The following is a 27,957-nucleotide window of genomic DNA, read 5'->3' as shown; positions in this document are numbered from 1 at the left end:
AATTAATAGTTGCAACGGATAAAAAAAAATTTTCTTCTTTGGTTTTGAAAAAGAGCGATTAATCGCTTCGCACAAAAACTCGATACTAACAGGATAACCGAACAATATATTGGTACGAAACATCGTCTCGTGGATAGAAAGAAGAGGTATCTAGAAGTATAGAGAATAATATTGAAGCATTCATTCATCATCTTTTAACCGGTAGAATATCGATCCGATATAGAATGAAACTTCTTACACACACACACACACACACACACACACACACATACATATCGAACACGCAGCTACTTTATCCGCGAAGAAACCGCGCGCGCTAATAAATAAAACAGCGAGCAGCCTTGGAAAAATTGTTTTCCTCTCTCTCGCGCGGCGCGCTCGAAGGCTTTTTCAAAACACGCACGGGGTTCGAATCTCTCTCTCTCTCTCTCTCTAAAAATAACCGCGAATCCATGCGTATCATCGCTTCGTTACCATTTCCAACAAAGTGTAAAATATACGACAAATAAGCATACGTATTCCCCAGCGCGGTGAAACCGAAAAAAAAAGGAAACAACAGCAGCTTCTCCCTTCCATCGTCACCTCGTTCTCTAAAAAATCAGCTCACTGTACAATATACGTATATATATATACTTACTGACAAATACGCGCACGCACGCAATATAAGCGCGGAGTATAAGTAGTCAGAGACGTGTTTCTCGTCGCGACTCACGTCATCAGCCGATGACGTCAGCGGCTTTTTCAGCAGCGGCGGGGGGGGGCGCGCATAGCTCCGTGTGTGCGTGTTATTTATTCGGTTTTATTACAAAGGCGCGAATCGAACGCGCGCGCGCGTGTACTTCATCGATCGCTTTTGTATGATATACTTACTTACACACGCGCGCGAGAGATGTTAATTCCCGAAGGTGAGGAAAGAGAGAAAGAGAGAGAGAGAGAGAGATAAGCCTATAGGCATAACTATAAGGTGTGGATTCGAAAGACCACACATCGGCGGCGGGTATAGGTTCTCGGAAGATTCTGGAAGGCGCGCGCGCGTGTATGGATTTTGGCGCTGCCAGCTCTGTCTCTCTCTCTCTCTCCCTCCCTCTAAACTTGTTGCTCTCGCTCGAGCGCCTTATGATTCATTCATGCAAATCTCCCACACGCATGGTCGCCTAGTAGTGTGTATGTAAGTTTTTTTTTTTTTCACGATAGCGCGCATCGATTCCTCTCTCTCTCTCACTTTTTTCCCACTACTTATACTGCTCGCAAGGGGGAGAAGCTGTGCGCGCGCGCTAATTTTTCGCGCAGAGAGATAAGGGAGATATAAGCGACGTAGAAGGCTCACGCGCGCGCGCGCGCCGTAGAGATAGCTCTAAAAAAAAGTAGGTATATACCATCATCATCGGCGTAGCTATATTGCTGCTGTGCACGTGTGCGTGTGCCTGGGGGGAGAGAGATAGCTATAGGTATATATATAGGGAACACAGCATATAGGATACACACACACATATATATATATATATATATATATATATATATATATATATATATATATATATACATCCGCGAGAGAGCGCGAGTTCGAGTGGGGGGAGAGCGCGACGGCCATTTTGTTGGTGACGCGCAGCTCGGAGGTCGTGGGCTCCACCAGTGACGAAGCCACTGGAGTTTTGACGTGGCTGCTACGTACCTGCCCGTTTGCCCACTCCGATCGCAGCAAAGTCGCTGACGAGAAATACGTAACTGGTAAGTACCCAGCTGGAGAGAATAATAACAGCCGGGCTCTCTCACTCTCTCTCCGAGATAGACCGCCGCTGCACCGCCCGCTGCTCTCTCCCTCGCGCTTATTTTCTCGCTCTCGACGCCAACAGCGGAGAGCTTCTCCGGAGAGCAGCAGTCCTACACACAACGTCGCTTATAGTAGCAGCAGCAGCAGCAATCGCACAGCAAGAGAGCTAGAGAGAGACAGTACCTACCTGCAGAGCAGACGCCCCGGGCGAACATGGCCGCCGACGAGGACGACGCAGTTGCTGACTCCTAGCAGTCCAACTCGTCGTCGCTCCGTTGTTTACCCGCGGTCTAATAGGCCGCTATTTTTAGGGGCCCACCTATCTCCGCGCGCGCTCTCTCTCTCTCTCTCTCTCTCTCTCTCTATAAGTGCTGCTCGTGCGTTCGTGTGTGAGTGTGCGTTGTGCGCGACGAGTCCGCTTATGTAAAAGCTCTCCAGCCGCGCGCGAAGCTCTCTCTCTCTCTCTCTCTCTCCGTCTCTCTCCTACGAGTTGAATATAAACACTGCTGCTGACCCGATATGACGGACCACTGTTTCGCAGGGCTCGCGGTCCCCGGGCTATGGAAAGCATGGTCGAGGAAAATGGATCAACTATGGACCCAATGTCGCAGGGATCTCAGAGCGGCGAGACTGCGCCGACCATCGTAACATCGGTACCGATTATACTCAATACTACTTCTACTACTAATCAACAAACGAGCGCTCCTCTTACTACTGCTACTACTACTCATCATCTGCTAGCATCCACCAGCATTGTGCAACTTACGCTGCCTTCTGCCGCTGCCGCGCAGGTATACAGGATAATTCGATCCTGTGTATCCATGCCTCCCTTATATATTCTTACAGCTCTTCTTATAATAATCTTCTACCTCTTCTTAGACCTTTTTTTCATCACGAAATATTTAGCATGCTTCGCGCAGTACAGGCACCTGTTTGCAGACATTTGCATAATGCTGGTTTGCTCTTATTTTTTCACTTCTTTCATTTCTGCCGAGCACTGCCACCTCGTTGTCCAACACAGCGGTGTGCTTGCTTCTTGGCTGCCTACTTTTCTTGCTCAAGCCTACTACATCTCGTTTTCACCAGGTCCAGTCGGTCATACAACCCAACCAGCAGTCAGTCATACAGACGGCGACGAATATACAGCCCGTTGCCATATCCAAGGGAAATGTCATTCTTGTCAGCAAACCCAACTCGGTCATTCAGACAGCTCAAGGAAGCATACAGGCATTGCAGGTATTCCTTGATTATAAACGCGAGTACGGGCGAGTAGCATGGTTGCACGTTGCCTTAAACAGCAAAACTTGTGTTATCAGGTTGTTGACGACAACAGCGACGACAGCTACAGCGACGATGAATCTCCAAAGAAGCGAAGGGACCTGCTCTCCAGAAGACCGTCCTACAGGAAAATACTAAACGATCTTGGCGGAGGTGAGATAGCGGGTGAGTTTTGTGCTACTCCTAACCAACTCTCTTCAATTTCAATGCATTAACATTCTAGAAAATACGAGTCTTCAGCAATTTGTCCATTTGAAGTTTGACAGTGATCCATCGGTGCATGTCAGTTCATACGTTTATTATTTTTTATTATCAGTTTCTGCTCCTGTATTGACTTAGTGTAAGCAGTGTGATATGGTTCATGGTAATGGATTTATTGCTAAGGACAGGATGCCATACCAAGCTTAATAAGACATTTGAATAGGCTCAACTTACAAAGATCCCTTTTGCATTCCCGTTCTCCTAACTGATTACTCGTTTCAACTTTTGAAATTTAAGATATTCGTGTATGACCTGACTGCACAGAACACAAACACGTAGCTACAATGAAAAATCATACTGATACTGAACCGCTACTTATAGCTTGTTAAAATCTTTTGATTTTCATTTTTTTTTATTTTAAGCAAACTCGCATTTTCTGTTTTTTGCATATTTCTGAATGAAAAAAAAATGTCAATCTACAGTAATATGAAATAAATCTAGTAAAACGGGAAACGAATTGGTTCGGTGTTGCAGCAGAGGGTCGGTTGCCCCCCCTTGAATCCTCTTCTGAATGTGACTCTAACGTGGACAGTGAAGTGTCTTCCCATTCGCTCCATTACCAAACAGGTTGGTTATTTTTATTTGCTATGACAACCCTTGGCATCCTTAGTAATGATCCTTCTGCAATCTCACCCTTGTCCTGATTTCTCTGTTGAAAGATTATATTGCTCAATGTTCATCAAAGTAAATTATACTGTCCCTCGTGTACTTTATTTATTCTGAACTCTTAGTGAATTTGAAAACATATGCTTGGTGTGGCATCATTGCTTATGGGCTTCTGTATTTTGTCAATTTCTTTTTCTCTCTCTCTTTCTCTGTCTTTCTCTGTACTTCAATCTTCTGCACAAAACATCAAACCTGTTAAACATGGCTTAATCAATGTTTTTAAGCCTGCAATGGTTGGGTTCAAAAATGTATTTTTTACAGTAATACCTGCAGGAACTATTCAGATAGCAACTCAAGGAGAAGGTGTACCTGGATTACATACATTAAGTATGAGTAATTCAGCAACAGCGGGTGGTACTATTGTACAATATGCCCAAGGCCAAGATGCACAATTCTTTGTACCAGGTCTGTATAATTCAAATCGAAATTAAAACGAATTTCACATCAAGCGAATTGTCAAAATTGAGATTTCAATCGCAATTGAAAGACTTTTGGGGGATTTTATATCAAGTACAGTTTTCACAATTTTCAGCAAGTACAGGTCATGGTGTAGTGGTTGAAGATGCAGCAAGAAAACGAGAAATGAGGCTTCTCAAAAACAGGTAATTTGGACTTTGCATTGCTACATGTCATATGGATTCGCTGAAAACTAATGGTGTTTTTACTTGGCTTTTTACAGGGAAGCAGCGCGAGAATGCAGGAGAAAAAAGAAAGAGTATATTAAGTGTTTAGAAAACCGTGTAGCTGTGCTGGAAAATAGAAATCAATCCTTGATGGATGAACTCAAACATTTGAAGGAACTGTATCAACACCAACAAAAAACTGAATGAGGTTGGTACTTGTTGTTGAGGTACCATATCAACATTAAATCATTGTTCAATGATGATGAATCTGCACACGCGCTGATCATGTACATTATCGTTGGTGTTGTTCTGCAAACAAAGGTGATGTACATGCACTCGTATAGATAAGTGTTTCTTGTAACATATTGTATTTATGTACGACTACAAAGGCTTGTGAAACTTGCTGTTACTAAAGCGAGAAGCCAAAGTTTACACACAATGCAGAAAACAGTCATATGCGGTTGAAAAACATCTTATTTTTTGTTTTATTTTTTATATATAAACAAGAGTTGTACACGAAATGAACTGTTGGAACGAGGTGAGATGTTGCTCTTCGATGTATGGCGCAAAGTGTCTTGAATTATGAATCGAGAGATTTTGTTGCTCTGCCATATGCATAAGATTTTAGAATATTTTATTTGTGTGAATGAAAGAAAGGCAACATACTTCTTATAAAGTTTATATGGTTCCATATGATTGAAAACATGGAAACTGTTATGAATTTTATTTCAAGCAGAATAATGTTACAAATTGTTAAGAGCATCACTAAGATCTTGTCACTCTAATATCTATTGTGTTGCACTACTCGGTTTTAAATCAATGATATGCTCTGAACCGAATGTCACACATTTGTAAAATACAGATGTAATATAAAATTGGAGTGCCTTGCAGATTAGAGTATAAACACATATAAATCTATATGTATATATATATATATATATATGTATATATGTATGTATACATTTATAAAATAGAATATATATATGAATTTATTAGTATATTTAAGTATATACTAAATCATAATGTATGGAAAAGATATTTTTAAATAATTTAATGCTGAACGTTTTATGGTAGATTAATCTGACCTATTTAGAGACTTCAATTAAATAAACATCAAGATGTTTGTATGTTCTTGTTAAGCTAAAATGTAGCAAGAAATTCGTTCTACTGAACACTCTTTTGGTGTAGGTTAAATTTCTAATGGTTCTGACAATGTTTTTATTTTTACTTAAATTGCAGTTCCTTTGTCGTACATTGGGTGCATTTGTGTCTAAGTGTTACCGATAATCATATGGAAAAATTATGTCCCAATGTATATTAACTATTTTTATTCAAAAAGAATTATTAGTCTTGATGTAGCGAGAGATAAAACATACTAGTTCGATTCCCGATTCAAAATGTTGAAAAAATTATAAAAATGATTATAGAGAAATAAATATGGTCAAAAAATTTTATTTTACAGCATAAAATGTAGTGTTCAATGTCAAGTCTTTGACTAACTGACATAATTTTGTCCCATAATGGTCAAAAAGAGATCTTTAACTGTTTGATTAAATCTCACTTGTAATTATATGTATAGTATGTGTATATCTTGGTTACTGCGCTTATATTCTAGAGTATTGTATATAGAAATAATAGATGTATTTTTACATATCATTGGCCTTCTTCAAAAATATTGCTTGTAAATCTATCGATAAAAAACGTCTTTATCCATTTCCTCATTGACAGAACAAAGACCAAGTCATGAAAATAATAGTATTTTCAGTTAAGCCGAAAGAGAAATATCATTATAAAACTAATTTTGTATACCGAAGTGAATGATATAAGATGTATTGAAATTTACAATAAACCTAAATGGTATGCAAAAAATTGTAATCAGCTCTAGGCTGTCAATGAAAGCAGTTCGCAATTTTTGATTATCATTTAACACGTTTATTATAATTCATTATATTGCTTCGAATTACTTTGTGACAACCAATTGTTGAGGGTGTCAATTTGTTGTTGTACTGCTGCTAAACTTGTGCCACCGCAAGTCTTGTATTGTTCTACACTGCTTTCGAAATTCCAGATATTTTTGACATCCTCATCGAAAACGGGTCTACAAAAAGTAAAATACTTATATAGTATAAGTCATGATGAAGCATTAGAATCTTCGGCCATTTATTTTAAACTCACGAAAAGTTTTTCAATTTTGAAACTGGAAATTCTTTAATCGGTATCTTTTCGGTTTCGGTTGCACAGATTATCTGACCGACAATGTGATGAGCATTTCGAAATGGAATCTGCAAAAGAAAAATCAATGTGCACACGAAAATTGTGTTATTCAAACAGAGTTAAACATTTAACAAAGTTCTTTACTAAAATGATAAATCTTATTAACACGTAATTATTATGTCTTAATTATTGTCGCGAAACAGTTTAAATTAACTATAATAATACAGCAGTTGTCTTCTGCATTATAATAATTATCTGTTGGAAGATGTCAAATAATTTTGTTAAAGACAAAACACATTGTATATACAAATCAGAAGTACAAGTTATTCTATACATCAATAAACTCAACAAGTTTTTATATCTTACCCCTTTCCGCACGAGATAGTAAGCCAGATCAGTTGCTAGCATATTTAGCGTCAAAGCTGCTCGACATTTGTCGGAGTTCACTTCTAAAGTTTTTATAGTTTCCCGAGCAACGACGAGCAAATCTGTCACAGTGTCGTAGGCAGTAAATAGTGCCTCCTTGTCCTCTTGAAGATCCTTATTGTAAGTCGAAGGTATACCTTTCAGCGTAGTCAGAAATCCTACACACTTTTATATTTTTGCTTTTTTATATTTCATTAACTATTTTTTAAAAGAAAGATGTCAATGTATGTAAAAATAATGTTTGTTAAATATTCTATTTTTTATACATTTTATAGCACGGTAACCTTAAAATGACAACTTTATTGTCGATTTTGAGGTTGTCGTGCTATAAAATATCGTATGAGACTGTTGTGGGAGGTGTTTGTCTACCTTTTACTCGCTTCGCTCCTGCGAAAAACCTCGAGCAAGGTAGAAAACCATCTCCCACAACAGTGTCATAATATACTATTATGTGCAAAGAGGAGTAGGTGAAAAGAATCGATTTTTCGGCCTAAAAATACACGTGCGTTTTGTGCAGAAACCGTTTCTTTTAACTTCCTCTTTCAATAACTATTCATTTCTCATCATAGAATGTTTTTTAATGTGTTCTCTGTTATTCGTTGAATCATTGTAAATATATTGCGTGCATCTAAATATATATTTAAAGACCAAATAAAAAAATCTACGGTGAACTTGTTAATCAGCATAGATTTTAAAACTACAGAGAATCGTACCTTGCCAAGCATCGTACCAGATTTTCCTCTGATCAGTTCCATGCTATCGGGGTTGCGCTTGTGGGGCATAAGACTGCTACCGGTCGAAAAGCTGTCGGATATTTTCAAGAAATCGAACTCTTGGCTGCTGTAGATTATCACATCCTCGGCGAACCGGCTGAGGTGCATCGAAGTCAAGGAAGTCCAGTACAAAAAATCAGCTGACAATGGAAAAGCGATGGCATTGTTTTTAAAAAAGTCACGCATTCTTCGTGATATTGTTTCTTCAAAATGCTAATTGTCATAATTTTCTTGATTAGCAGAGATAATTTTAATTCGTACGCAAACAATTCATCTGAAGAGGAAACAGAGTCAAAAACACGCGACCTACATTCTCTTATCGAATCCGAGTATAACAAACAAAAAAAATACCCTCACCGATGAAATCGCGATCTCCCACAGCGTGCATGCTATTTTCCGTGGCTCCGTCAAAGCCGAGACTCGTGGCCAGAGCTTCGCGATCGATGTCGAACGGATTTCCGGCTAAAGCTCCGCTGCCCAGCGGCATTACGTTCACGTTCTTCCGCATCTGCTTCAGCTTGTTCGCGTCGTTTTTCAAGCTCCAGGCATAGCTGTGAATTTTCACGAATAATTTGGTTCTTCACCGTTATCTTTTTTTTTTTTTTTTTTAAATGCCATTTAACAGCATAAAACTTGCCTCAGAAGCCAATGACTCCATCGAATCGGTTGAGCGCGTTGCAAGTGCGTGTAACCGGGCATTATTACGTTGATGTTCTCCTCGGCGCGAAGCGTCATTACCTTCGCAATTGCGGGTAATCGGTTAGTTTCTCGCGATTGATTGGGGTCAAGATTGATGTGCGATTTAGAGGAATGATACCTGTATAACGTCGACTAACGTTTCGATCAGGTAATCGATGGATTTTCGAAGCCAGAGCTTCGTGTCGGTGATGCATTGGTCATTGCGACTTCTTCCGGTGTGCAGTTTTCGTGCGGTGTCACCGATTAGTTCCTGTCATTTTATGCAAATTTTGTATTTGAAAAATCATGGTTTTGATAAGCACAATAGTAATTGAAATTAGTTATTGATTGTTTTTTGTTCATACCGTGAGCCTCCGTTCCACAGCGGTATGGATATCTTCGTCGTCGGGTGTCAGAGCGAAATCGTTGTTCTCCCATTCCTTTAGAATCTGCATCACGACGTTTAGATATCGAATTGCCTACTTTTCAATTCACGATAAAACGCACAATTTAAAAGCGATACCTACCTGCTTCAAACCATTCTCTATAAGCTCATTCTCGATGTCCGTCAATAGCTTCGCTTTGCTCAAAGCTTCCGCATAAGCGATACTCGCCTGTAAGCATATGCATGATTATTGCGAGTAATAATGAACATTATTCATTGTCCTGTGTGCAGCTATTGAACATGAATTGTTAAAACAAACTCTGACCTGGATGTCTTCCACGTACATACGTTTGTCTATGTGGATAGATGCATTGATCTTGTTCAACGTCGGGTCAATGCCTGTTACGAAGCGACCGCCCCATAACTTTTGGCTTTTGAACTGTAACGAGAATTTATTGAGTTTGATGTCCAATTAGTTTATTATTATTAGTTTATCGTATGTAAATTATGGTTTTGAACGACGTTTTTTCACAATAGTAATTATTTGCGAGATAAAGCTTTCAAAAGCTAAGTTTAGAATCAGAATACTTTTCACTTATGGCCGCGTCTCTGCTATTCTTATGTGAGGGGTAGCTATAATCTTGTAAGACAAAGTAGCTCTACGGAGAATTTACAGACCGAATTACGTCTAACCAGCACCCACGCAAGTGCTACAGGCGTAGTGTAATGAGCTCCGTAAAATAAATCTTAGGGCAGAAATTGATTTTTATGCGCACTTGAATTACTAAGTATCTATACTTAAAGTTTTGCGGTTTAAAAATTATTCACAGATGAACGCATGTTACTTGTTAAATAATTTAATTTTTGAAAACTTTGATAATATTATATACCGATAAATACATTTTATGTTTGTATTGCACTGAATCAAATAATTATGACTCGAAAGTTTATTTTAGAACATTATACACAATATAATTTATTGCCAGTGTATTTATGTAATTAATAGTAAGAAATATCATTTATTCGTTTCACGTAAAAATAGCTTTCATTTCCACTTGTTAAAACTAGTATGCGCTTGTGATTGTGCAATGATTTTACGGGATTAAACGAGAAAATTATTAAAATATTAATAACCTCGGTCATAATGTAACAGATTGTTGATCGACTCGTGGTAGATGAAACACTGCGCAGCCAAAAATAAAAATGGCAGGAGTTAAATGTCATGTAATAGTATCGTCACTTGATAAGCTTATCGTTTTTTCTTACTTTAAATTGATTAGCTATGATTGATAAGCTCATAAGTATGTGTTTAATCGTGTATAAAGTATTTTGAGTTACAAATACATTACCTAGGGAACACCTTACACATTGCAATAAAAGATAAATCAAAATAATTCAGAAAAAAGCAGTAAGTTTTAATAAAAACAAATGTTAGAGGAAGTAAATTTCTGAAAAATTAGTATGAAAGAAATATATATTAATATGTTGATACAATATAAAACAGCAATTTAAACACTTTGTACAATTCTTTTTAATGTGAAAAAATTATTATTACAAGGGTGGAATTGCTTTTCGGTAAAGTCAGAAACTTTAATGACACGCCATATGCGCTGTTTGCATGATAAACCATATTTAAATCAAATAGTTCCTTTCATTACATAAGAGCTCATAGTCGCTATAAACCTCAATTTTATATTACACAAGTTAGAGTACATTTTTAACTGAACCATTGGAGCATATACAAATTTTGTTTCATACACTTATGTTTAATTATATTATGTTAATAATTATGTAAATTTATACAGAGTATAGAACAGATTTTAATTAGTGCCAGAAAACCGTTCTCTGATGAACGTTCTGTAAGTCAAGTTTGACTGTGGACAATGGAAGAGACTAAAACGGCGTCAAATCAGAGGGATTTATTTACAGTATATCATATAAATGACTGTTAGGATTTTCGTCAAATTAAATTTCAAAAATAAGAATCATGAATTTGAATAATTAAAAAATAGATCATTATATTTATGCTTAATTAACAATTTTGTTGTCTCTTACAGAGTTTCCATAGTGCAAACAAACTGTCTGTAATCTAACTGACCCATGAGTTAATTTATTCAACTTTTTTGTTAGCTTTGATATTTGCTAGAAATGGTTTGCTATGAATAAACATTCAATTCACTCTGGATCACTTTGTAACATTTCGCCGTTAGTTAAAACAAGACCTTCCTCTTCTCCTTCATTGTACTCAAGAGATAGAAGGCTCCCTCTACGTTTTTTCTTATGAATCCTTTCATCGTCACTACCTGGCACACTTTTATCCCTCTTTGTCCTATCCCTTCCCCTTGTTGTCCTTGTTATCACTTCCTCCCCATTTGTCTTGCCACTGCTTCTGTTATTACTTTTAGTCCTTAACGTCCTTTTACTAGTCCTCGATTCGTCCTCTTCCTCGCGCTCACTTAACAATTCATTCTCTACCTTAATAATTAAAGCCGCCGAGTCACTGGAGCTTTCATCATTGTGTTCGGTTTGATGCGTTTTATTTTCTATCCGTTCAAGCTTATCAACACTCGCACGTTCACTAGGAGGCGAACTTTCTGGCGGTAAGGGAGGAGTCCTAGCACCTTTGTACCTATCATTATCTTCCGTTTTTGGTAGCTTAACTTCCGCAGGCTCACTCTCCTCTGGCTCTTTCTTTTTGATAGGTGGAGTGTGAGGTGATAAGCCATTTGTCAAATTGTTTTCACCTGTAGCCGATTTTAACGAGGCGTTCTCTTGTTGCAATAGAGTTACGGACTCACGCGCTTTTCGCAGCTCTTGCTGCAAAAAGTATATTGTACTTTGCATGCCTTCCACGTCCTCGTCAAGATCTTGAAGAAATTCATCCAGTTCTAAAAATAATAGAAAAGACAGTTTAGTATATTTATAAAAAAATATAGTCACTTGATGCAAATAGAGATCCTTAAAAAAAGCTACTCACCAGATTGCGATTTTTTGACTTCTTCACTGTAACTCTTTTGGAGAGCAAGTTCTCCTTCTAATTTAGCTATTCTACCGCTAGATATCATTCTTCCTAACTCTTCATTTTCTTGATATAGTAATCTACACTTGGCCATTAATCGTTTTCCCGTATTGCTGAAAGAATAGAAAAAGAATGTATACATTATCACAATTAGACATTTCACTAATGCCTGTACAAAAATATTCTTTGTAGTTTTACCTGTCTGGAGTAAACTTCCAGGCACTTAATTCATTCTGAGTGTCCTCCAATTTAGCTTTTGTTGTAACTAATTCTTGACGTAATTTTTGTATAAGTATATTTACAGCTGGATCAAGAAGAGTAGATCTTAGAGCTGCAGCGGACGGTGCATGAGTGGCTTTCATTTCAGTTATTTGATTCTAAATATTGAAGAAAGATATTTTAGAATATTTGCAACTTTTAATTTCTGATTTTATAATCAAGATTACTAACCACATATTCCTGAAGTTCTTGCTCCTTGGAAGCAAGCCTCCTCACTAAAATTTTCTCCCTATGTGATGCCTCTGCATATTGCTGTCTGTATTTGTCTGTAGATTCCCTCAATAAAGCAACATCTCCTGGAATAGAAAAATAGTATTTAGAGTTGCTGCAGTATAAAATCGTTTACCAGCAAGTTTTTAGCTTTTATAAGTTATTAGTTTTAAAACATTGAAAAATAAATAATAAAAGTGATAGAAAATCAAAATACTTTAGATAGTTAATCAAAAGAGTGCTGTTTTTGTACATAAAACAAGGAGCCATAAAAATTGCTAAGTGTGAATGCTTAACATCATTTTAAAGGGTTAAATAAGTCATTATTTTGTCAATTTTTGTAATGCATGTTTTAAAAATGTTTAGTACTATGCAAAAAAGATAATTTCCTAAAGACAGAAGACAAAAGGCTGTATTGCTTTCTTCTTTTTTTCTATGCTAGAGATGACTTGTATTTAAATTGTGTATTACTAAGAATTTTTAGATTGTGGAATAAAACAGATTTAATAATGAGCTATATGTATTCAATGTGCGCACATAAAAAAGGAATACAAATAGTGATTTTAAATTGTCCGACAAATGACATCTTTAATTGACGCATACTTTGATCATATGTACTGGTGGCTCTTCAGCACACTGGTAGCATCATGGTGAGGTGCTGTGAGCATTCTGTCACTTGTGATCATTCCAGGAGATGCTTCTACTCTTCCACGGCTTTACTCATACTCAATCCGTTTGAATACTGGCACAATTGACACATTTTTTTCGAAAAGGAACTGGGACTCTGTGTAGGAATGGTGAGAGAATCTTTAAAACAGGATGGGAGACAGCAAAGCAGTATGATTGGATACAAGGTTTTATGCAAAGGTAAAAGGTTAACAGGAATTGTGATATTGAGAAAGAATAGATGCTTGTACCAAACAAATCAGTGATCCAGATGGTTAATGCAAATTTGCAGATGCCTCACAGTAGTAGCTTCTGGCGAAGTATTTCAGTATTCACTAATACAATACTTTGCGTAACACTAATTTTCACTTTCTCAAAGCATGTAGCAAAGAATTAAGACTAGAAAGAATTCTACATCTTAGCACTGACACAATTGAAATGCAAATAAGAGAAAGTATGCACCAATTATCTTACAAAATGATATTTTAGTGCACCATGAGATTCTAAAATTCTCAACACTGAATATCACCATTGATTTCACATAGATTTTCAATTTTAAAAGCACTTTCGAATCATCGCACAAACGGTTATTTACACAGCACATCACCTTGAAAATGTAATTAATAGAAATAGGCTAAACATAGTATAATATAATTGAATTGAAAATGACTGTTAACCCTTGTACCTAACCAGACAAATAATTTGTAGCATCGACAAAGCGCTCTAGAATAAGAGAGAGCAGACTCTTGGCAATGCATGTCTCTAGCGAGAAGCAGGTCTCGCTGGCAACTTGCTTTTCTCAATGAAATCAGTCAACTTTAAGAAATGTAGGTAGCGAGACGATCTCACGCTCAAGTGATCTCAGTACCTTCCAAGGCTGCCGTCTGTGTCTCTAGGCACTCCACATACAAGTCCTGCTCGCGCCACTTGGCTGCCAGCTCATCCTTGCTAAAGCTGTCCAGCTGCTGGTCGGTTAACTTAACTCGGCGCGTCTGTCTTGGAGATCGTGGACTGGTCGCTTTGACAGAAGCAGCAGTAGTAGCGGCAGCAGTACTGACGCTGGCAGCAGGAGTAGAAGCAGGAGCAGAAGCAGCAGCACTGCTGTGGGGACTCGGCGGCGATGATGGCCCAGTGGACTTGACTTCGCTACTGTCCTCTGCCATCGCTGTGGCTTAAGCTTCTAGTGAACGATGACCTCTCTGTCGCTCCTTGCACTGTCAATTCCTTGCTTTGGTACACATGGATGATCCTGCAATTACAAGTGTTCTTGTTAGCAAAGCAACTCACGCAAACGTACAGAAATAAGTTGGAATATGGCAGTGTGGTGTGTAATGGAGTTGAAGGAGAAGAAATGCGTGTAAATCTCGGCCACATACCCACGTATCGGGTCTCTCTGTGGTCGGCGAGTCAGCGCTCTCTCGCTCACACACACGGCCCGTCGACGAAAGAGCGAGTATATTCCACGCAAGCAGTATAGTATAGCGGCCGCAGATATTTCGCGTCTTGCTCCTTTTCTCGGAGGGTCGCGCTATATAGACGACGAGTAAGTTCGAGAGGATAAGTATACAGAGCCTATATACGGGGGGAGGCGAGAGAGGAAGCAGCAGTAGCGGCGGCGGCGGCGGTGGCCAGTAGTCAGGGGACCCGAAGAACTTTGCACTTTCTCTCCCCCTCTATATAAGTATGAATCGGAGTCGGCCGAACGACTCTCTACTTATCTCCTCTCTCTCTCTCTCTCTCTCTCTCTCTCTCTCTCTCTCTCTCCTTCTCGCACTCGCTCGACTCCACGATCGCGTTCCCCGCTATATAGCAGCACGCACGTATTATTATTACATTAGGGCCGCCGCCGCGAATTTTTGGCGCGTCGATGTGTGTTTCGGAGCAGCGCGAGGGAAGACAGCATCAGCAGCAGGCCAGGAGAGCGAGAGGATGGCGGCGGCGCGTGTGTGGCGCGCGCACTCGATGAGTATATAGCTTTTTATACATACATGTATATGCACGTCGTCCGCGGACACTAATAAGCACAGAGAGAGAGAGAGAGAGAGAGAGAGAGAGAGAGAGAAAAAGAGATGGGATACGTGTGATGAACAACACTCGCCTCTTTAAAATTCGAGCGGTGGAGCTTGGCTACAGGAACTCGGGCAACCTGGCCATTATATATATATATAGCTATATATATTACAACTGCGGCAACATGTCCGGCGACGGACGACTACGGAGAGTAGCTATGCGCGACTCGCGTTCGATCGAGCCGCCACTGTACACTACGCTATCCGTACACCCACACACATAGACACGCTGATGGCGCTCTCACCTCTCTCTCTCTCTCTTCCTCGACGGCTGACTCGACGACTGCTGCGTGCGGTATATATGTATATACACACGCTACGACTGCGATGAGGTGGATGAGGAGGTCCTTGCTCGAGCACGTGACCGGTCACGACTCCCGTTCCGAGGACAGCCACCCGCTGATAGCTGATATGCGTGCGTGTATTAGTTGCTATACACTCGCGATTGCCTTTACACCGAAGCCCATCGATATCTATATGATCACACGCCACTGTTTTCCTTTCGCCGTTATTGCTGAATAAATTGCTCCGCGTTATCTGTATATTTTGTATTACTGCTTAGAGACGCGGCGATTATGATAGACATTAGCCTCAATTACCGGTTGATGCTGCTGCCGTCGACGATGCAGAGAAGGAGGAAGACATAAGCGAGAAATGTACCTATATAAGCTGCTATGCGCACGCGACGACCTCCCCGATGAAGCGGCTACTCGTCGCGCGCGTTCTAATTTTACACTTGAGTATTTTCTAGTCTCTCCGTGTCTGTATATATTACGTGGATGCGAGAATCGCTCCGCTGCTGCTGCTGCCGCTGCTGCTGCTAGGTAGGTACCTCTTCGACTGCAGCAGCCCTACTTTTTTCCGCGATACGCGATATGATGCGTGCGCGCGTGTATTATTTTTGCTTAGACGGTCCGCGGATTTCTACCTTACCGAGGACCTTATTGAACCGCGGGGCGCGGATACGTTGCGTTTGTTGTCGCAAGATTTTGAAAAATTTCTGTGCAATTCGGTGTACTCGACGTAATTCGAGGTATTGATTGGTCGAGTAAGTATGGCTTTATAGATTATTGGAAATCGAATTGTTGATAAGCATTTGTAGGAATTTTGTATATAGAGGTGTAGCGAGTGTGCGCATGCGCGCAAGTTTTATCCTCTCCTCCGCGCAGGAGACTGGAGACGCTTTTCAATTTCGAACCGAGTATCGACGAGCTTGGGCTTTCGCATAAATAAATTGATTCTCGCATCGCGAGCTTCTGGCATATTCCGTATTTGCTTTAGACAAAACTAGCGTGCAGGCAGTCCTTTACATAGTTTGGTTGAATTGAATAATTGGAATCGGTATGGATTTTACATAAAAATATTTATTTTACTTTGATGTATTACTTTGCAACACCAGAGATCGGGGACGATTCCTACTCTAAAAGTTATACTCATTTGATTGCATCAAGGAAAAATACTCGTGCACGTGTTGCCCAGTTATACATGTATCATTAAAACAATAAAACTTTGGCCTGATAAATAAAGTATCTGTAAATGAGGAATTACAAGCGGTGCTTCTTTCTTCAAGAACTCTAACAGACACGCTAATTAGTTTTTTATCTAGGATATATAAAAATTCTTACAGTTAGTGTGCGTGAAACATCGATCGATCGAATTCGTGGAAAACTTACAGTTAAATAATGAATAAAAACTCATCGAACTAAAAGCGCGCAAAGCTTCGAATTCTCTCACTTTTTGGCAGCGGAGTAGCCAAATTTGGAAATAGAGGTGTTGGCACTGCTGGTGCCTCCACTGCTATGTCTGGATGCTGTCGAAGGGGCTTTGATAAACGATAGATTGGCTCGTGGCGCCGTTATCGAGGTGTTACCCTGACTCTTGGAGGTAAGCGCCGCGCTCAAGCTGCTGCTGGTGTTCTTTACCAGGCCTAACTTACTGGCTGGCAGTCGCGAGGTCGTAGGTGTCGTGCGTTGGACTGAAATATTCAAGAGTAATGTGCTTTTGAATATTACATTATAAATTATTTTTAAACAGCTGACGTCTGTTATACAAACAACTAGTTCTATTTTCTATTTTTGTCCCGAAGACGTATAGTCTTGTAATGTATAGCCAAAATAAAGTGATTATTATTACCTGTACCCGAGGCTCCAGACGTAGTGCTTCTTCTCCTACTAGGTCCGGTAAGGCTTCCTGCTCCTTTTTTCGGCGAAGCCTGTTGCTGGTTCGTCGGTCGCTGCGCTGCGCTAAGCGAGCTTGCCCGGTCTCGCATAGGCGGCAGGCCACTCGTGGTGTTATTGGTAATACCAGCGACGCTTCGCCGGGCCAGAGGTTTCTGCACCGAAGCGATTGAGCGACCTGCCATCGGCTGCATCGTTTTACCTGGCATCGAACACGCCGAGCCCGGTCGGGACGAACTTCCGCTGCTCACGCTTCGGTTCACCAGGCTGTTACTGCCTGCACTGCTTCGAGGGCTGTTACTCACGCAGAAGCTGCTGCTCATCAGTGGCGGTGGCGCTGGTTTTACGAATTCGTTTTCCTCTGTAAGAAATGATCGTTTATTGTTCGCGAATATTAATGTTTGTTAATGTTATATACCTGGAATGGATGACTGGCTGCAGTTCGACGGCGGAAGTTTTTTGAGGATATAGTTGACGGCCTTGTCTAAAATTTGATGAGCCTTGACGACGTAGTCGGCCAAACCAACGAGCTCCTCGTCGCTCTGCAACGATAACTGGCCTAGTGAAGTGCATAACAGCTGATGTAGTACAGGGGAACTTGCGATTTTCGGAGGCGACGGCCGAGGCTCGTCATTCTCGTTTTCGTCGAGCTCATAAGTGCCCTGTCTATTCAGCTTCGGCTTCTTCGACAAGTAGGTAGCGGAGTCTTTGATGAGACTTCTCGTCGAGTCGAATTTCGCGCTGACCAAGTTCTAAAAGCATTGAAGATGGTTACATTTTTACGAAAGAACAAGTGAACTTTCGGCTCCAAAATATAATATTGGATTTATCTCCTACCGAGGTAACCCTGGCGCTGGTTCGCGACTTATAATTAGGATCGTATAAATCCGTGTAGCTACGAACGAGACCATGATGGATCTCGCTGCTCTTGGTGATTGTGTTGTTAGCGCACGCATCCGGAAAGTTCATGCTCGAATCCGTGTTCTGATTATGGTCACCATCCTTATTGATCATCTTCAAGAGCTTATGAGAGACGTCGCGCACGACTGCCATGGTATCTTTCGGCACATCGGGCAACAGGTTGCTTCCCGTCTCCTCGACTCTGCTTATGTTATTCTGTGCGAGACAGTTTTCACATTATACATAGGTTTAAGGTTGAAAAAAATCAGTGCATTATGACATACCATGCTCGATGACATGGGCCCAGTTCCGGAGACGCTCCAAAAAGAGCCGTCCTTAGCTTCGTTGGTATCCGGACACTGGCAAGTGACGTCGTCCGTCTCGAGAACAGCTATCATTTTTGAGCTGCCGCATTCCAATGTTATTCGCACGTTTTCCTTTTTTAGCGGGTCGCTCGTCGGGATCAGCTGATCGCCCTTTTCAAACTCGCGGAGCTTGAAGCCGATTGCTTGGAACAGGCAAATTATGCTGGGGATGTCCGGCTTTGTTGATGTCTGTAAAAACAAATGCTCGTAAGTAGCCAGACTGTCAGAATTTCCAATACACATTTCATTCATGACTTTGGTTTGTTTCTGTATTAATCCTGAGAAAAAAAAACTCACGTTGTCCGTTGCATTTGCGTAGAACCATTTAACGGCCCACTGGAAGAACTGTCGATTCGCATTTTTCGGATTAAGCGTCGAGACGGATCCCGTCCTATCCATTATCATCAGGGTACGGAGCAACAACCGCCAACAAATATAACAATCGAACAACCAACGATCAACCGAAAAAATTCAGCAGTTCAACACGAAAAACACTCCCGCACTGCCTCCCAAATTCAGCCGTTTACGGCACTCTGTACGGTCGACCGCGAACGATGAGACACTGACTGCTGACACCTATTGTTGATGTTTACGATTTTTTCTCCGAATCCTACGGTGTCCGTCCCTCGCGCTCAAATCCAAGCCGAAAATTCGCGAGTCACGTGGCTCGACGTTGCTCCGATTCCGAGCCGTTCCTTTCTGCGCGCGCAATGTTCCCGCAGTCTTATTGCAACCTGGAGACGGTGTCGATCGGCCGGTGATAACACCAAACTTATATATAGGTAGTCCAGAGCCGAGGATTTGGCAAACTGATCCTCTAGACACCGGTGAAGCAGTTATTTTTCACCTTTTTTACCCCGAGAAGCGATATGTTTGCAGGGAGGAGAGCGATCGTCAGCGGAGCTATGTGAGTATACACTACTTTTTTTAGCACATTGGCTTCTTCATGGTGAATTCATTGTTTTATTGAGGCGATTATTATGTAATTCCTAACCTAGAGTTTGCCATAAAATGAATCAGATTTGATAGAATGATTTTTTTATGTCTATTTTTAGCCGAGGCAAGGAGGCTCTTGTCAGGGCCAAGCACACGCTGCCAGACCTGCCTTATGATTACAGGGCTTTGGAGCCAATCATCTGTGCTGAGATTATGCAGCTTCATCACTCGAAGCATCATGCCACTTATGTAAATAATCTCAATGTGGCCGAGGAGAAGTTGAAGGAGGCCACTGCCAAGGGAGATGTAAACACTCAGATTGCACTGGCTCCAGCTATCAAGTTCAACGGAGGTGGTCACTTGAACCACTCTATCTTCTGGCAGAATCTTTCTCCCAATGGCGGCAAACCAGATGGTAATATGATTTTTATTTATTTTCCAACAGGTTTATAAAAAGTTAAAAATGAAAGATACGCTCTAATTATTTATCTATTACAGCTGCCCTTGTGAGCCAGATCGAGAAGGACTTTGGAAGCATGGAGGAAATGAAGAAGCGACTGTCCGAAAGCACAGTTGCTATTCAAGGTTCAGGCTGGGGCTGGCTTGGCTACAATCAAAAGGAGAAGAGGCTGCAAATCACCACCTGTGCCAACCAGGATCCTCTGCAGGCGACCACAGGCCTGATTCCTCTGTTTGGTATTGATGTTTGGGAACATGCTTACTATTTGCAGTACAAAAATGTTCGACCAGATTACGTCAAGGCAATCTTTGACATTGCTAACTGGAAAGACGTCAGCGCTCGTTTCAAGAACGCAGCAGGCTGCTAAGCATATATATACCTTAAGCATTTAATAGTGCAGTTGTAAAGACATGATGTTAGTGCTATGAAGTTTAACTCTCATATCGTTAATGATATTATTAGTCTGCTTCTTTCAATATTACATGATCTGTGATCACATTAAATGATATTTTCACTATATCAATGACGCATGTAAACTTTCGTACTAAAACAAAAAAAAAAAAACTTTTATATCTGCAAACATTCGCTTTTACTTAATTTTTGTTAACAAACGTTCCGCAAAAATTGTAAAATTTTTAAATACTTGTTTACTCGTATAATTTTTCAATAAAATGTTTAGTCTTTAAAACAGACCCTCTTCACTATAACAACGCATAATCTCAAACGTTAGCAATCGTATGCGCGAATATTCATTTTCGAAATTCGCGGGCAAAGAGCCTCGCGTTATTGACGAAGCGAACTGCGCAGGTACGAGCGCCACAAGCGCGAGACAGCGGGAACGACACGGAACGCGGCCCAGAGAGCGAGTCGTATCAGTATGGCCGAGTAGCCCCAGTTGTTTTTGCGTCTGGCCTCTCTCGCTAATCTGGGTAAGTCAAAAGGTTATTACAAAGCTTCCTCGCGATAAATCGACGTCACTCTCGATATTTCGCGTGTCCCGCCCCCCCCCTCCCCACGTTCCTCTTCGCGATAGTGCATGTACACAGCGCAGATACACGGCCCCGTGTTCTCTGCTCTCGATTATATACACTTTGTGTTCTGCTGTGCAAGAGAGAGACTGACACATGACAGTTCTGGCTGGCTCCCTTTGTTGTGTTACACTTATGTATAGAACGCATAAGGGTGACTGCGAAATTTCGCGAAGTGTCTCGAGGGGCTGTAAGGAGGCTACGTTTGTTTTACGAATTTCGATGCTGGGATCAAATCTGCGAATATATATGGCTCTGCGTTGTGTGTTGTGTTTTTTGCATGACTCATGCGCGTAATGGAAATACTCTGTACTCTACCCCTGGACGTCGTCGATGCTTAGTATACACGCTCGTTTTGTTGATTTATGTGTTTACGAAGGATTTTCGGCGTGTTTTAGCTTTTTGGAAGTGCAGGATCGCTTGGGTTTTTGTGACAAAGAGACGTGTGCGACGTAGACCGTAGATGAAAAAAATGTGAGCCGTAATTGAAGTTCGGAAGAAAGAATCGATAAACTTAATTTCGCGTTCGGAGATGGATGTAGGTATGTCGGCGATGGCAGGAGTCACGCGGGCTTTTTAATTAACTTTCAATAAACGTTAATTTTTCATTATAGACCCGGATGCTTTTTGGGGGAACGGCCGGACCTTCGCGTAATTTATTCAAGCTTCATTAGCTGGTAATTACAGCGGGTGAATGCACGGCTAACATATAATACTTATAGCGAGTTGGGCGAATTTTTTAATTATTCTTTCAGCAGGTCGTTGCTTTTTTCCATTTACACGAATGGATTATTCGTGTTACGTTTTTCGCGACTTTTTTTTTTTTTAAATATTCATTAAAACATCTGGGTTGTGAAAGGAAAAATCCTCTCGGCTCTGGTTCTATTGAATTTTAACAATTAAATCTTGAAGCCTTTGTTAAATTCGCTGTCGTTCGTTAATGAGAACGTGATTATTTTGGAATTAAAAATTTCTCGGGAGGATTGAGTTCACATAAGGTCATACCATCCAGTATATAAATAAAATGTGGCTTTTCGCGCGTCCATATCAATTTTCCTTGCTACAGGCGTACACTCCATTAAGCAACATCAATTCCGGCCTGTCTGCATAATTTGTAAAGAGAAAGAGAGAGCGAAAGAATAAGGAGTTCGAGAAAAGTCTCTCTGGAACCTGTGGCTCCACACTCCACCTGCGGCAGTTTTTTAGAGCCGCATTCTTTTCCCCCTTTGTTCTCGCCCCTTTCTCTCTCTCTCTCTCTCTCTCTCTCTCTCTCTCTCTCTCTCTCTCTTTCCAGAGCATTATATGTTTATATGTGGAGCCCGTACGCAGGCACACGCGAATGAAAACTTCTTTTGTTCAACTTCGTTGAGATTCCGCCACCCTCGTTTTGCTCCTCGTTTTTCTCTCGCTCTATCTCTCTCTCTCTCTCTTTCTCATGCCTGTATAATACATCCAGATGTTTTTCCAGCTGAAAAAGACTGTCTTTTTATTTCGCGCCCGGGCCTGCGTGCGCGATAACGATGATTCGTACGCCGTTAATGTCGCAAGTTTTTCAAAGAGCTTACGGCGCTTATTTCGAACTTTATAATGTACATGATAATTTTGCTACTAATTCCTCTGAATAAGTTACTCGTTGGAATATCGTTAACGCCAATCTGTATTACTGTTAACGTATGGAAACATTTATCGAAGGGCTAGACCAGACAATAGGATTTTACACATTCAAAGCATTAAATAATCAATAACCTGCGACTGCAAACCGCCAATCACTGTTTCACTACTTCTATTTCCAATCATAGAAATACAAAAAATTCGATTATCCGATAATCTCGTGGAATAATTCACGATTCATGAACGCCGGGAAAAGCCGTATAATAAAGCAATTGTCAGAGTTAGAACACGATCTATTGAATTAAAATTATTTCACCGGAATCAATACGAGCCGCAAGCTTCAGTAGAAAAAACGCCGAGGGAAAAGAGAGAGGATAAAAGGATATAAAGCATCACGAGCAAATGCGCAGGATTCCATTTCCCTTTCGCGAGATAAAAAAAAAAGAAAACACATGCCCGAGACGCAACGTATAACAGCTTCGGGGATAAGAACGTCACCGAAGGGATCAGTTCTAAAGACGCAATCCTCTCTCTCTCTCTCTCTCTCTCTCTCTCTCTCTCTCTCTCTTCTAGAACAGGAATACGTTTTTCTTTCCTTCTTTGTGAAACATAATAATTGCACTATTAGCTTAAGTCGATTTGCGTGATAATCGACGATTCGAGTATTTTCTGATGCACTTAATAAGGTTCGGGAGGATTTATGCAGTGAGCCAGTGCGAGGGGCGGCAGAATTTCACGCTTATCAATTATTCGAGCATCCGTTTTCCACGAATACTTTCGAAGGGACTTGGTCAGATCGGGATTGAGGTGTTGAATTATTTTGCTCGTGAATCGTTGTATTTGCGGGTTGTTGTTTTTCGATTTTCTCAAATTACATCCTGTGTGGGTGATAATTTTATAAAGGCTCTTCTTCCGCTAACAGTTTACGCAAAGTCTAAATAAAGAAGTTACATTTTCATTCGAATAAAACGTAGTTAATTCAAATCGCTGTAAAGCGAGATGACCTTCCCGATTTAGGGAAAAGCAATCTTCGAAGGTACACACGTGTTTATTAACGCAATTCCACGTTATATCAATTCAATAGCAAACTAAACCATCAGTAAATAAACAAACTTATTCATTCAATTCGCCTGGAACTTCTCAGCAGCATATACCTAACTTTTCGCCTTCCCTCGTATATTCCACGTCATACGCACTCGCGATAATTATAGCGATCGAAAGGCAGTTCCGAAAATAGCCGTGTTTTCCGAAACGACTCCACCTAGCGATCAAAAACTGGACACGCCGATCGATTCGGCGCTTGCATAATTCAAGGGACGCCCGCGCGCAGACATCGCTCGGACACACGCGACGATTTTCCGCGTCGAGCGGGAAATGCTCTGGATGAAAGAAAAGTAGCAGCAGCAGCAGCAGCACAACATCGATTTCCCTGGCATAGTCGCGCGGGTTATTGCGTTTGGAAAAGCAGGCCGCCCTTTCTCTCCTATCCTACTGCGTAGTTACACTCCGTGTGCTGTTACAGCACGTAGAGGTGATTGAAAGCCTCGTCGCGTATAGATGTAGATGTCGGTCGGTCTATTGCTGGATTAGCTTCCATTAGTTAGGGAAGTGCAGAGTATAGATGAAAGCTGGTCTAACTTTTTTACTCTTTAACTGAATTTCCGAAAACTAATACTAGCCTCACCCGACCGCACATTTACTACTTCGGTAAACGAGGTGCCCAGAGTCGTTATATACGTTTTGTTGCAAACGTGGATCGATAAACTTTTCCGTCGGTATACACCGTGTGTATATACATATATGTAGTCTAGGTCATATTCATGTATGAGCGATGTATGGACGTAGAAAATTTTCAGGTTTAATTTGACAAGTGCTCGAAAGCTGACAAGAATCTCCGGACGAGCTTAATGATTCTTCATTTCGTATAATGCGTATATATAAGTTATAATATCCGATGAAATATCTGACCTTAGCTAATCCTGATGAATTACTTACGAGCTAAATTTGAGTTTTCGTCTCCGAAAATCTTTTTCAAAAACGAGAAAGTACTGCTTTGAAATTTGTATTTTCAATTCCAGAACTCGTTCCCCCGCGTGTTGCCACCAGTCGTAAAACGGTCGTACCATGTGAATTTTCCTTTTACAGCCTTTTCCGTTCAGGCTCCGCTGTGTGGGTCGTTTTTTCAGGGTGTGGCGAGGGATACGCGTTTGATGCTGATATTTCGTATTGCAAGGGTTTTATTATTGTCGTTTCAGGAGAATTCGAGAGTCCACGTGCAGGTCCCTTTTATTCAATCGGTCGTGTAGTAATCACCGCAGATACAGGGTATTGATGTTGCTCGTATAGAGATTAAGTCGATTTTAGTATAACCAACTGCGTAATTGCATCGAGCAAAGTTTCTGATGTGCAGCAATCTCAGAGCTTTTTGAAAGCTCGATCGATAAGTGAATAATCTATTTACGACATTGTTTATGTATCAAATAGTATTAAATTTAGCTATTGGTTTTATTGATTTTACGTAATGTGCTAGATATTTTATTTATAAAATGGAGTTTCATAAAAGCATAGACCCATGGAAATCGAAGATAATACTCTTTGCACAAATGTTTCTAAAATCATCCATCAACAAACGCAAATCACGAATTTTTTACTACCTTCAATCAACTCGGGAAGCCACATCAGGCGTCCTAAGCGAGTTAGCGCGTGCCAGCTAAAACTCGAGCAAACGAAGGCAACAACAACAAACTCTCTGTGGCATATTCCGTGTCTCGATTGCGAAGCGTCGTTTCGTACACCCTTAATTTCAACCCCACATAACGCAGCAGCACATCGCGTTCGTGAGCTCTAAATCTCTCCCCAGTCTTTCGCGAGGCTTTTAGCGTAAAGCGCGCAATTTAGTGGCTCGCTATTTTCGAAATTCCCGCTAACGAACCACCGCGCGGCCGAGAGAGAAAATGTCGCTGAAAAGCCCCTCGCACTTTGCTGCACTGCTTTTATTTTCTTGTTCTTTAATTTATACCTTTTTTTCGTCCTTTTTTTTTAATTAATCGCGCGATGTTTATTTTAAGTTTTCTCTCGTGGCTTTCCCTCTATACTCGTGTTCGACGCTTTAACGAAGGTGAATTTTATGACTGTGTTCTTGAGGTTTAATTTTAATTTGAGCTCGGAGCTGCAGTTTTTGAAGCGGTATATGCACGAAATATTTTGAGCTTTTGAAAATGCGTTTATGTAAATATTATTCTGCAAAATGATGATGGATGTAGTTATGTAAATGCGATAACTCCAGTAAGGAGAAAAGCGAGTAAACTGAATTAATTATATTTCGACTTTGATACTTCTGTTTACGATTTTAGGATAAGTTTCGAACTGCTGTTCATTTATTACTTTAACGTCCTAAGGTCGCGACATAATGTTCGATTTCTTAACTTTTCCTCCATTATTTTGATACATCGAGCGAATGCAATGAGCTATTGATGTATCCTAATGTATAATTCAGTTTTAGCATCATCGTATAATTTCGAGAAAACGCTATACAGCGCAAACACGATGCACAGATTTCCAAGCATTTGCAAATTTAGTTATAGGTATATATTAAATCGCGGGGGAGTGGATGCAAAATAGGCTAGTTGATGGACGGGAGGATGAATAGATCACGTCTCGAAGCATGCGCTGAAAATATTAAAATTTCCGAGAAATTTCATAAAAATATATGCGCAGCTAGCACGATTTTATCATTATGAAACTCTTTCCAAATGGAATTATTCGTTTTTTATATTTACGTCAGATGATTTTTAACGTACTTGTAAAATTTTTTAAATTTCAGACCGACTTTTTAATGCAGAATTCACTTTAACCTCGGTTGAACTTTTTACATTTTACGTGGAAATTTATTTAGATACCGTTATGCAGTTTTGAAATCATTTTTTTCCACGATTTCTTCACGCAATATAAAGGCTATGCTTTGATGTAACAATTTGCTGGTTCAAACGCAAACGTTTGCAGGAACTGTTTTTTAAAATCCATATCTCAAATTCTCCAAACACCATATCCCTTTTGAAAAATAACAAGCAAACAAGAACTATGTTCTCTATTATACAAAACAACGCTTCGTCCCTCTACAGCCGAGCAATCTCGGCCTAGAAAAAAAGCGAATAATTCCTCAAAGTCAATTTTTTCACACGATGCAGAGAAAAAAAATCTACAAGCCATTTTTCCCTCCCACTCCAAGACAAATGCACTTCTCCCCCTCGTATCGTTGCCGGAATCGGTTCTATTTTTCCCCCTCGAGCTTCTTCAGTAGTATCACTCGCTCTTGCGACTACAACACCTCGCGACATATGAAAGAGGAAACGAGAAGACCTGGAGCAAAGCACAGAGAGCACGAGAGAAAGAGAGAACAAAAAAGCCTCGCAATTATCGGAAGGTCTCTTTCTCTCTGCTCGTGTCGAGTCTCTACATCTGCACTCGCGGAAGTTGCTTCTTTTTTCCGCGCTGCAGCTTATTCATTATTTCGCGTCGTGTCGTCGTCGTCGTCTGGGGAGGAGTCGTTTCGCGTAGGTATGGGCGGACTTTAGCCGCAAAAAGGTATTGCTGCCATGACGACGACGAGGCTGTTGCGTCTCTGCGAGAGAAACTCGCGGCGGAGCCTTATTTTTGTTTTATGTATACACACGCCTTTCGGTTTTTGAGTTTTTAGGTCGAGCTCACGTGAAAGTTAGTGCGCTGTAAAATGTGTACCTTGCGTTCGCGCTCGATACGAGTCTTTCTTCTTCTCGACCGCGCTGCGAGTGCGTTGCACTCGAAATGAATTTCTGTAGCGACTTATTTCTGCATACCTGATTTCTAATTTTTTATTAGCAATGCCATAATTGGAGTATTTAAGGATTTAGAGCGTGTGCGTCGTTATGTATAACCTACTGATATATTTACTCTATTTAAAACGAGTAAAGTTAAGGGAGTCGTTTATTTAGAAAACCTTAATTATTCAGATACGCATCTGTCTGCATTACGGTCTTCTACTACGCCACACCGCACGTGCGCTTGTTCACGTGTGAGGACGAAAAAAATACGTTCGCACCTTCGTCTAAAATTACTCGGCAAAGGCCGAACTAAGTAGTGAATTCACTAATTTATTGAAAAACACATTCCTATACAAGGTTATA

The 27,957-nt window shown here is 40.6% G+C and overlaps 6 protein-coding genes across 86 annotated transcripts in view; 3 read left to right on the top strand and 3 right to left on the bottom strand.

Annotated features, from left to right (window-relative positions):
- The first annotated feature begins 1,301 nt into the window (after positions 1 to 1,301).
- Positions 1,302 to 7,899, top strand: Creb (cyclic-AMP response element binding protein). Of its 54 annotated transcripts, none has more exons than XM_032600038.1 (8): positions 1,302 to 1,364; positions 2,313 to 2,424; positions 2,858 to 3,007; positions 3,088 to 3,214; positions 3,752 to 3,877; positions 4,238 to 4,381; positions 4,509 to 4,578; positions 4,656 to 7,899. In XM_032600038.1, the coding sequence occupies exons 2-8, from the start codon at positions 2,332 to 2,334 to the stop codon at positions 4,804 to 4,806; spliced, it is 861 nt and encodes a 286-aa protein (XP_032455929.1). In that variant the 5' UTR covers positions 1,302 to 1,364; positions 2,313 to 2,331; the 3' UTR covers positions 4,807 to 7,899. The 54 variants fall into 54 exon arrangements, with proteins under 54 accessions (XP_032455929.1, XP_032455938.1, XP_032455937.1 ...); XM_032600047.1 differs by lacking the exon at positions 1,302 to 1,364 and adding an exon at positions 1,577 to 1,728 and having other exon boundaries at positions 3,088 to 3,202; positions 3,785 to 3,877; positions 4,518 to 4,578; XM_032600046.1 differs by lacking the exon at positions 1,302 to 1,364 and adding an exon at positions 1,577 to 1,728 and having other exon boundaries at positions 3,088 to 3,202; positions 3,785 to 3,877.
- Positions 5,804 to 10,462, bottom strand: LOC100121658 (argininosuccinate lyase). Of its 2 annotated transcripts, none has more exons than XM_001605219.4 (11): positions 10,210 to 10,462; positions 9,401 to 9,514; positions 9,218 to 9,304; positions 9,056 to 9,139; positions 8,830 to 8,961; positions 8,650 to 8,750; positions 8,370 to 8,563; positions 7,953 to 8,152; positions 7,180 to 7,404; positions 6,775 to 6,881; positions 5,804 to 6,697 (listed from the first exon to the last, which is right to left on the bottom strand). In XM_001605219.4, the coding sequence occupies exons 1-11, from the start codon at positions 10,297 to 10,299 to the stop codon at positions 6,535 to 6,537; spliced, it is 1,497 nt and encodes a 498-aa protein (XP_001605269.2). In that variant the 5' UTR covers positions 10,300 to 10,462; the 3' UTR covers positions 5,804 to 6,534. The 2 variants fall into 2 exon arrangements, with proteins under 2 accessions (XP_001605269.2, XP_031788000.1); XM_031932140.2 differs by lacking the exon at positions 10,210 to 10,462 and adding an exon at positions 9,966 to 9,992 and having other exon boundaries at positions 5,922 to 6,697.
- A 120-nt stretch (positions 10,463 to 10,582) lies between these two features.
- On the bottom strand, positions 10,583 to 16,200 carry LOC100121674 (pre-mRNA-splicing regulator WTAP). 8 transcript variants are annotated; one of them, XM_032600782.1, is made up of 7 exons: positions 15,918 to 16,178; positions 15,564 to 15,855; positions 14,118 to 14,498; positions 12,545 to 12,669; positions 12,293 to 12,471; positions 12,053 to 12,207; positions 10,583 to 11,963 (listed from the first exon to the last, which is right to left on the bottom strand). In XM_032600782.1, exons 3-7 carry the CDS (start codon positions 14,410 to 14,412, stop codon positions 11,251 to 11,253), a joined length of 1,467 nt encoding a protein of 488 aa, XP_032456673.1. In that variant the 5' UTR covers positions 14,413 to 14,498; positions 15,564 to 15,855; positions 15,918 to 16,178; the 3' UTR covers positions 10,583 to 11,250. The 8 variants fall into 8 exon arrangements, with proteins under 8 accessions (XP_032456673.1, XP_032456674.1, XP_031788003.1 ...); XM_032600783.1 differs by having other exon boundaries at positions 15,564 to 15,832; XM_031932143.1 differs by lacking the exon at positions 15,564 to 15,855 and having other exon boundaries at positions 16,094 to 16,200.
- Positions 16,201 to 16,662: 462 nt separating this feature from the next.
- LOC100678582 lies at positions 16,663 to 19,197 on the bottom strand. The gene is made up of 6 exons (XM_003424491.5): positions 19,058 to 19,197; positions 18,680 to 18,949; positions 18,333 to 18,611; positions 17,914 to 18,247; positions 17,452 to 17,856; positions 16,663 to 17,293 (listed from the first exon to the last, which is right to left on the bottom strand). The coding sequence occupies exons 1-6, from the start codon at positions 19,163 to 19,165 to the stop codon at positions 17,049 to 17,051; spliced, it is 1,641 nt and encodes a 546-aa protein (XP_003424539.2). The 5' UTR covers positions 19,166 to 19,197; the 3' UTR covers positions 16,663 to 17,048.
- On the top strand, positions 18,847 to 20,844 carry LOC100113999 (superoxide dismutase [Mn], mitochondrial). The gene is made up of 4 exons (XM_001607330.6): positions 18,847 to 18,967; positions 19,080 to 19,667; positions 19,816 to 20,111; positions 20,195 to 20,844. The coding sequence occupies exons 2-4, from the start codon at positions 19,630 to 19,632 to the stop codon at positions 20,521 to 20,523; spliced, it is 663 nt and encodes a 220-aa protein (XP_001607380.1). The 5' UTR covers positions 18,847 to 18,967; positions 19,080 to 19,629; the 3' UTR covers positions 20,524 to 20,844.
- Positions 20,845 to 20,990: 146 nt separating this feature from the next.
- LOC100121724 (kinesin 3B) overlaps positions 20,991 to 27,957 on the top strand; it is a 38,446-nt gene continuing 31,479 nt past the window's right edge. For 18 of the 20 annotated variants that reach the window (XM_032600768.1, XM_031932132.1, XM_032600771.1 and 15 more), the window contains exon 1: positions 20,991 to 21,085. The gene's annotated coding sequence lies outside the window, so the exon portion shown is untranslated. The remainder of the gene's footprint in view (positions 21,086 to 27,957) is intronic. The other 2 variants (XM_032600772.1, XM_032600774.1) reach the window with 2 other exon arrangements.

Source organism: Nasonia vitripennis, chromosome 5, assembly GCF_009193385.2.
Source record: "Nasonia vitripennis strain AsymCx chromosome 5, Nvit_psr_1.1, whole genome shotgun sequence".
Taxonomy (NCBI): domain Eukaryota; kingdom Metazoa; phylum Arthropoda; class Insecta; order Hymenoptera; family Pteromalidae; genus Nasonia; species Nasonia vitripennis.
Note: the sequence above shows the minus strand (reverse complement) of the source record. Positions and strands in the feature narration are given on the sequence as shown.

Coding starts and splice junctions, on each gene's coding strand:
- LOC100113999 (XM_001607330.6), top strand. CDS start 19,630: ATGTTTGCAGGGAGGAGAGCGATCGTCAGCGGAGCTAT. Junction 19,668..19,815: donor GCGATCGTCAGCGGAGCTAT/GTGAGTATACAC, acceptor GTCTATTTTTAG/CCGAGGCAAGGAGGCTCTTG. Junction 20,112..20,194: donor CAATGGCGGCAAACCAGATG/GTAATATGATTT, acceptor TATCTATTACAG/CTGCCCTTGTGAGCCAGATC.
- LOC100121658 (XM_001605219.4), bottom strand. CDS start 10,299: ATGACATTTAACTCCTGCCATTTTTATTTTTGGCTGCGCAGTGTTTCA. Junction 9,305..9,400: donor TGTACGTGGAAGACATCCAG/GTCAGAGTTTGT, acceptor ATATGCTTACAG/GCGAGTATCGCTTATGCGGA. Junction 8,962..9,055: donor CTGTGGAACGGAGGCTCACG/GTATGAACAAAA, acceptor ATAAAATGACAG/GAACTAATCGGTGACACCGC.
- LOC100121674 (XM_031932143.1), bottom strand. CDS start 14,412: ATGGCAGAGGACAGTAGCGAAGTCAAGTCCACTGGGCCATCATCGCCG. Junction 12,208..12,292: donor TGGAAGTTTACTCCAGACAG/GTAAAACTACAA, acceptor CTATTCTTTCAG/CAATACGGGAAAACGATTAA. Junction 11,964..12,052: donor AGTCAAAAAATCGCAATCTG/GTGAGTAGCTTT, acceptor TATTATTTTTAG/AACTGGATGAATTTCTTCAA.
- LOC100678582 (XM_003424491.5), bottom strand. CDS start 19,165: ATGATAATGGATAGGACGGGATCCGTCTCGACGCTTAATCCGAAAAAT. Junction 18,950..19,057: donor ACGCAAATGCAACGGACAAC/GTGAGTTTTTTT, acceptor TTGTTTTTACAG/ACATCAACAAAGCCGGACAT. Junction 17,857..17,913: donor CAGCCAGTCATCCATTCCAG/GTATATAACATT, acceptor CATTTCTTACAG/AGGAAAACGAATTCGTAAAA.
- Creb (XM_032600022.1), top strand. CDS start 2,332: ATGGAAAGCATGGTCGAGGAAAATGGATCAACTATGGACCCAATGTCG. Junction 3,215..3,751: donor TGGCGGAGGTGAGATAGCGG/GTGAGTTTTGTG, acceptor AAATAAATCTAG/TAAAACGGGAAACGAATTGG. Junction 4,382..4,508: donor TGCACAATTCTTTGTACCAG/GTCTGTATAATT, acceptor CACAATTTTCAG/CAAGTACAGGTCATGGTGTA.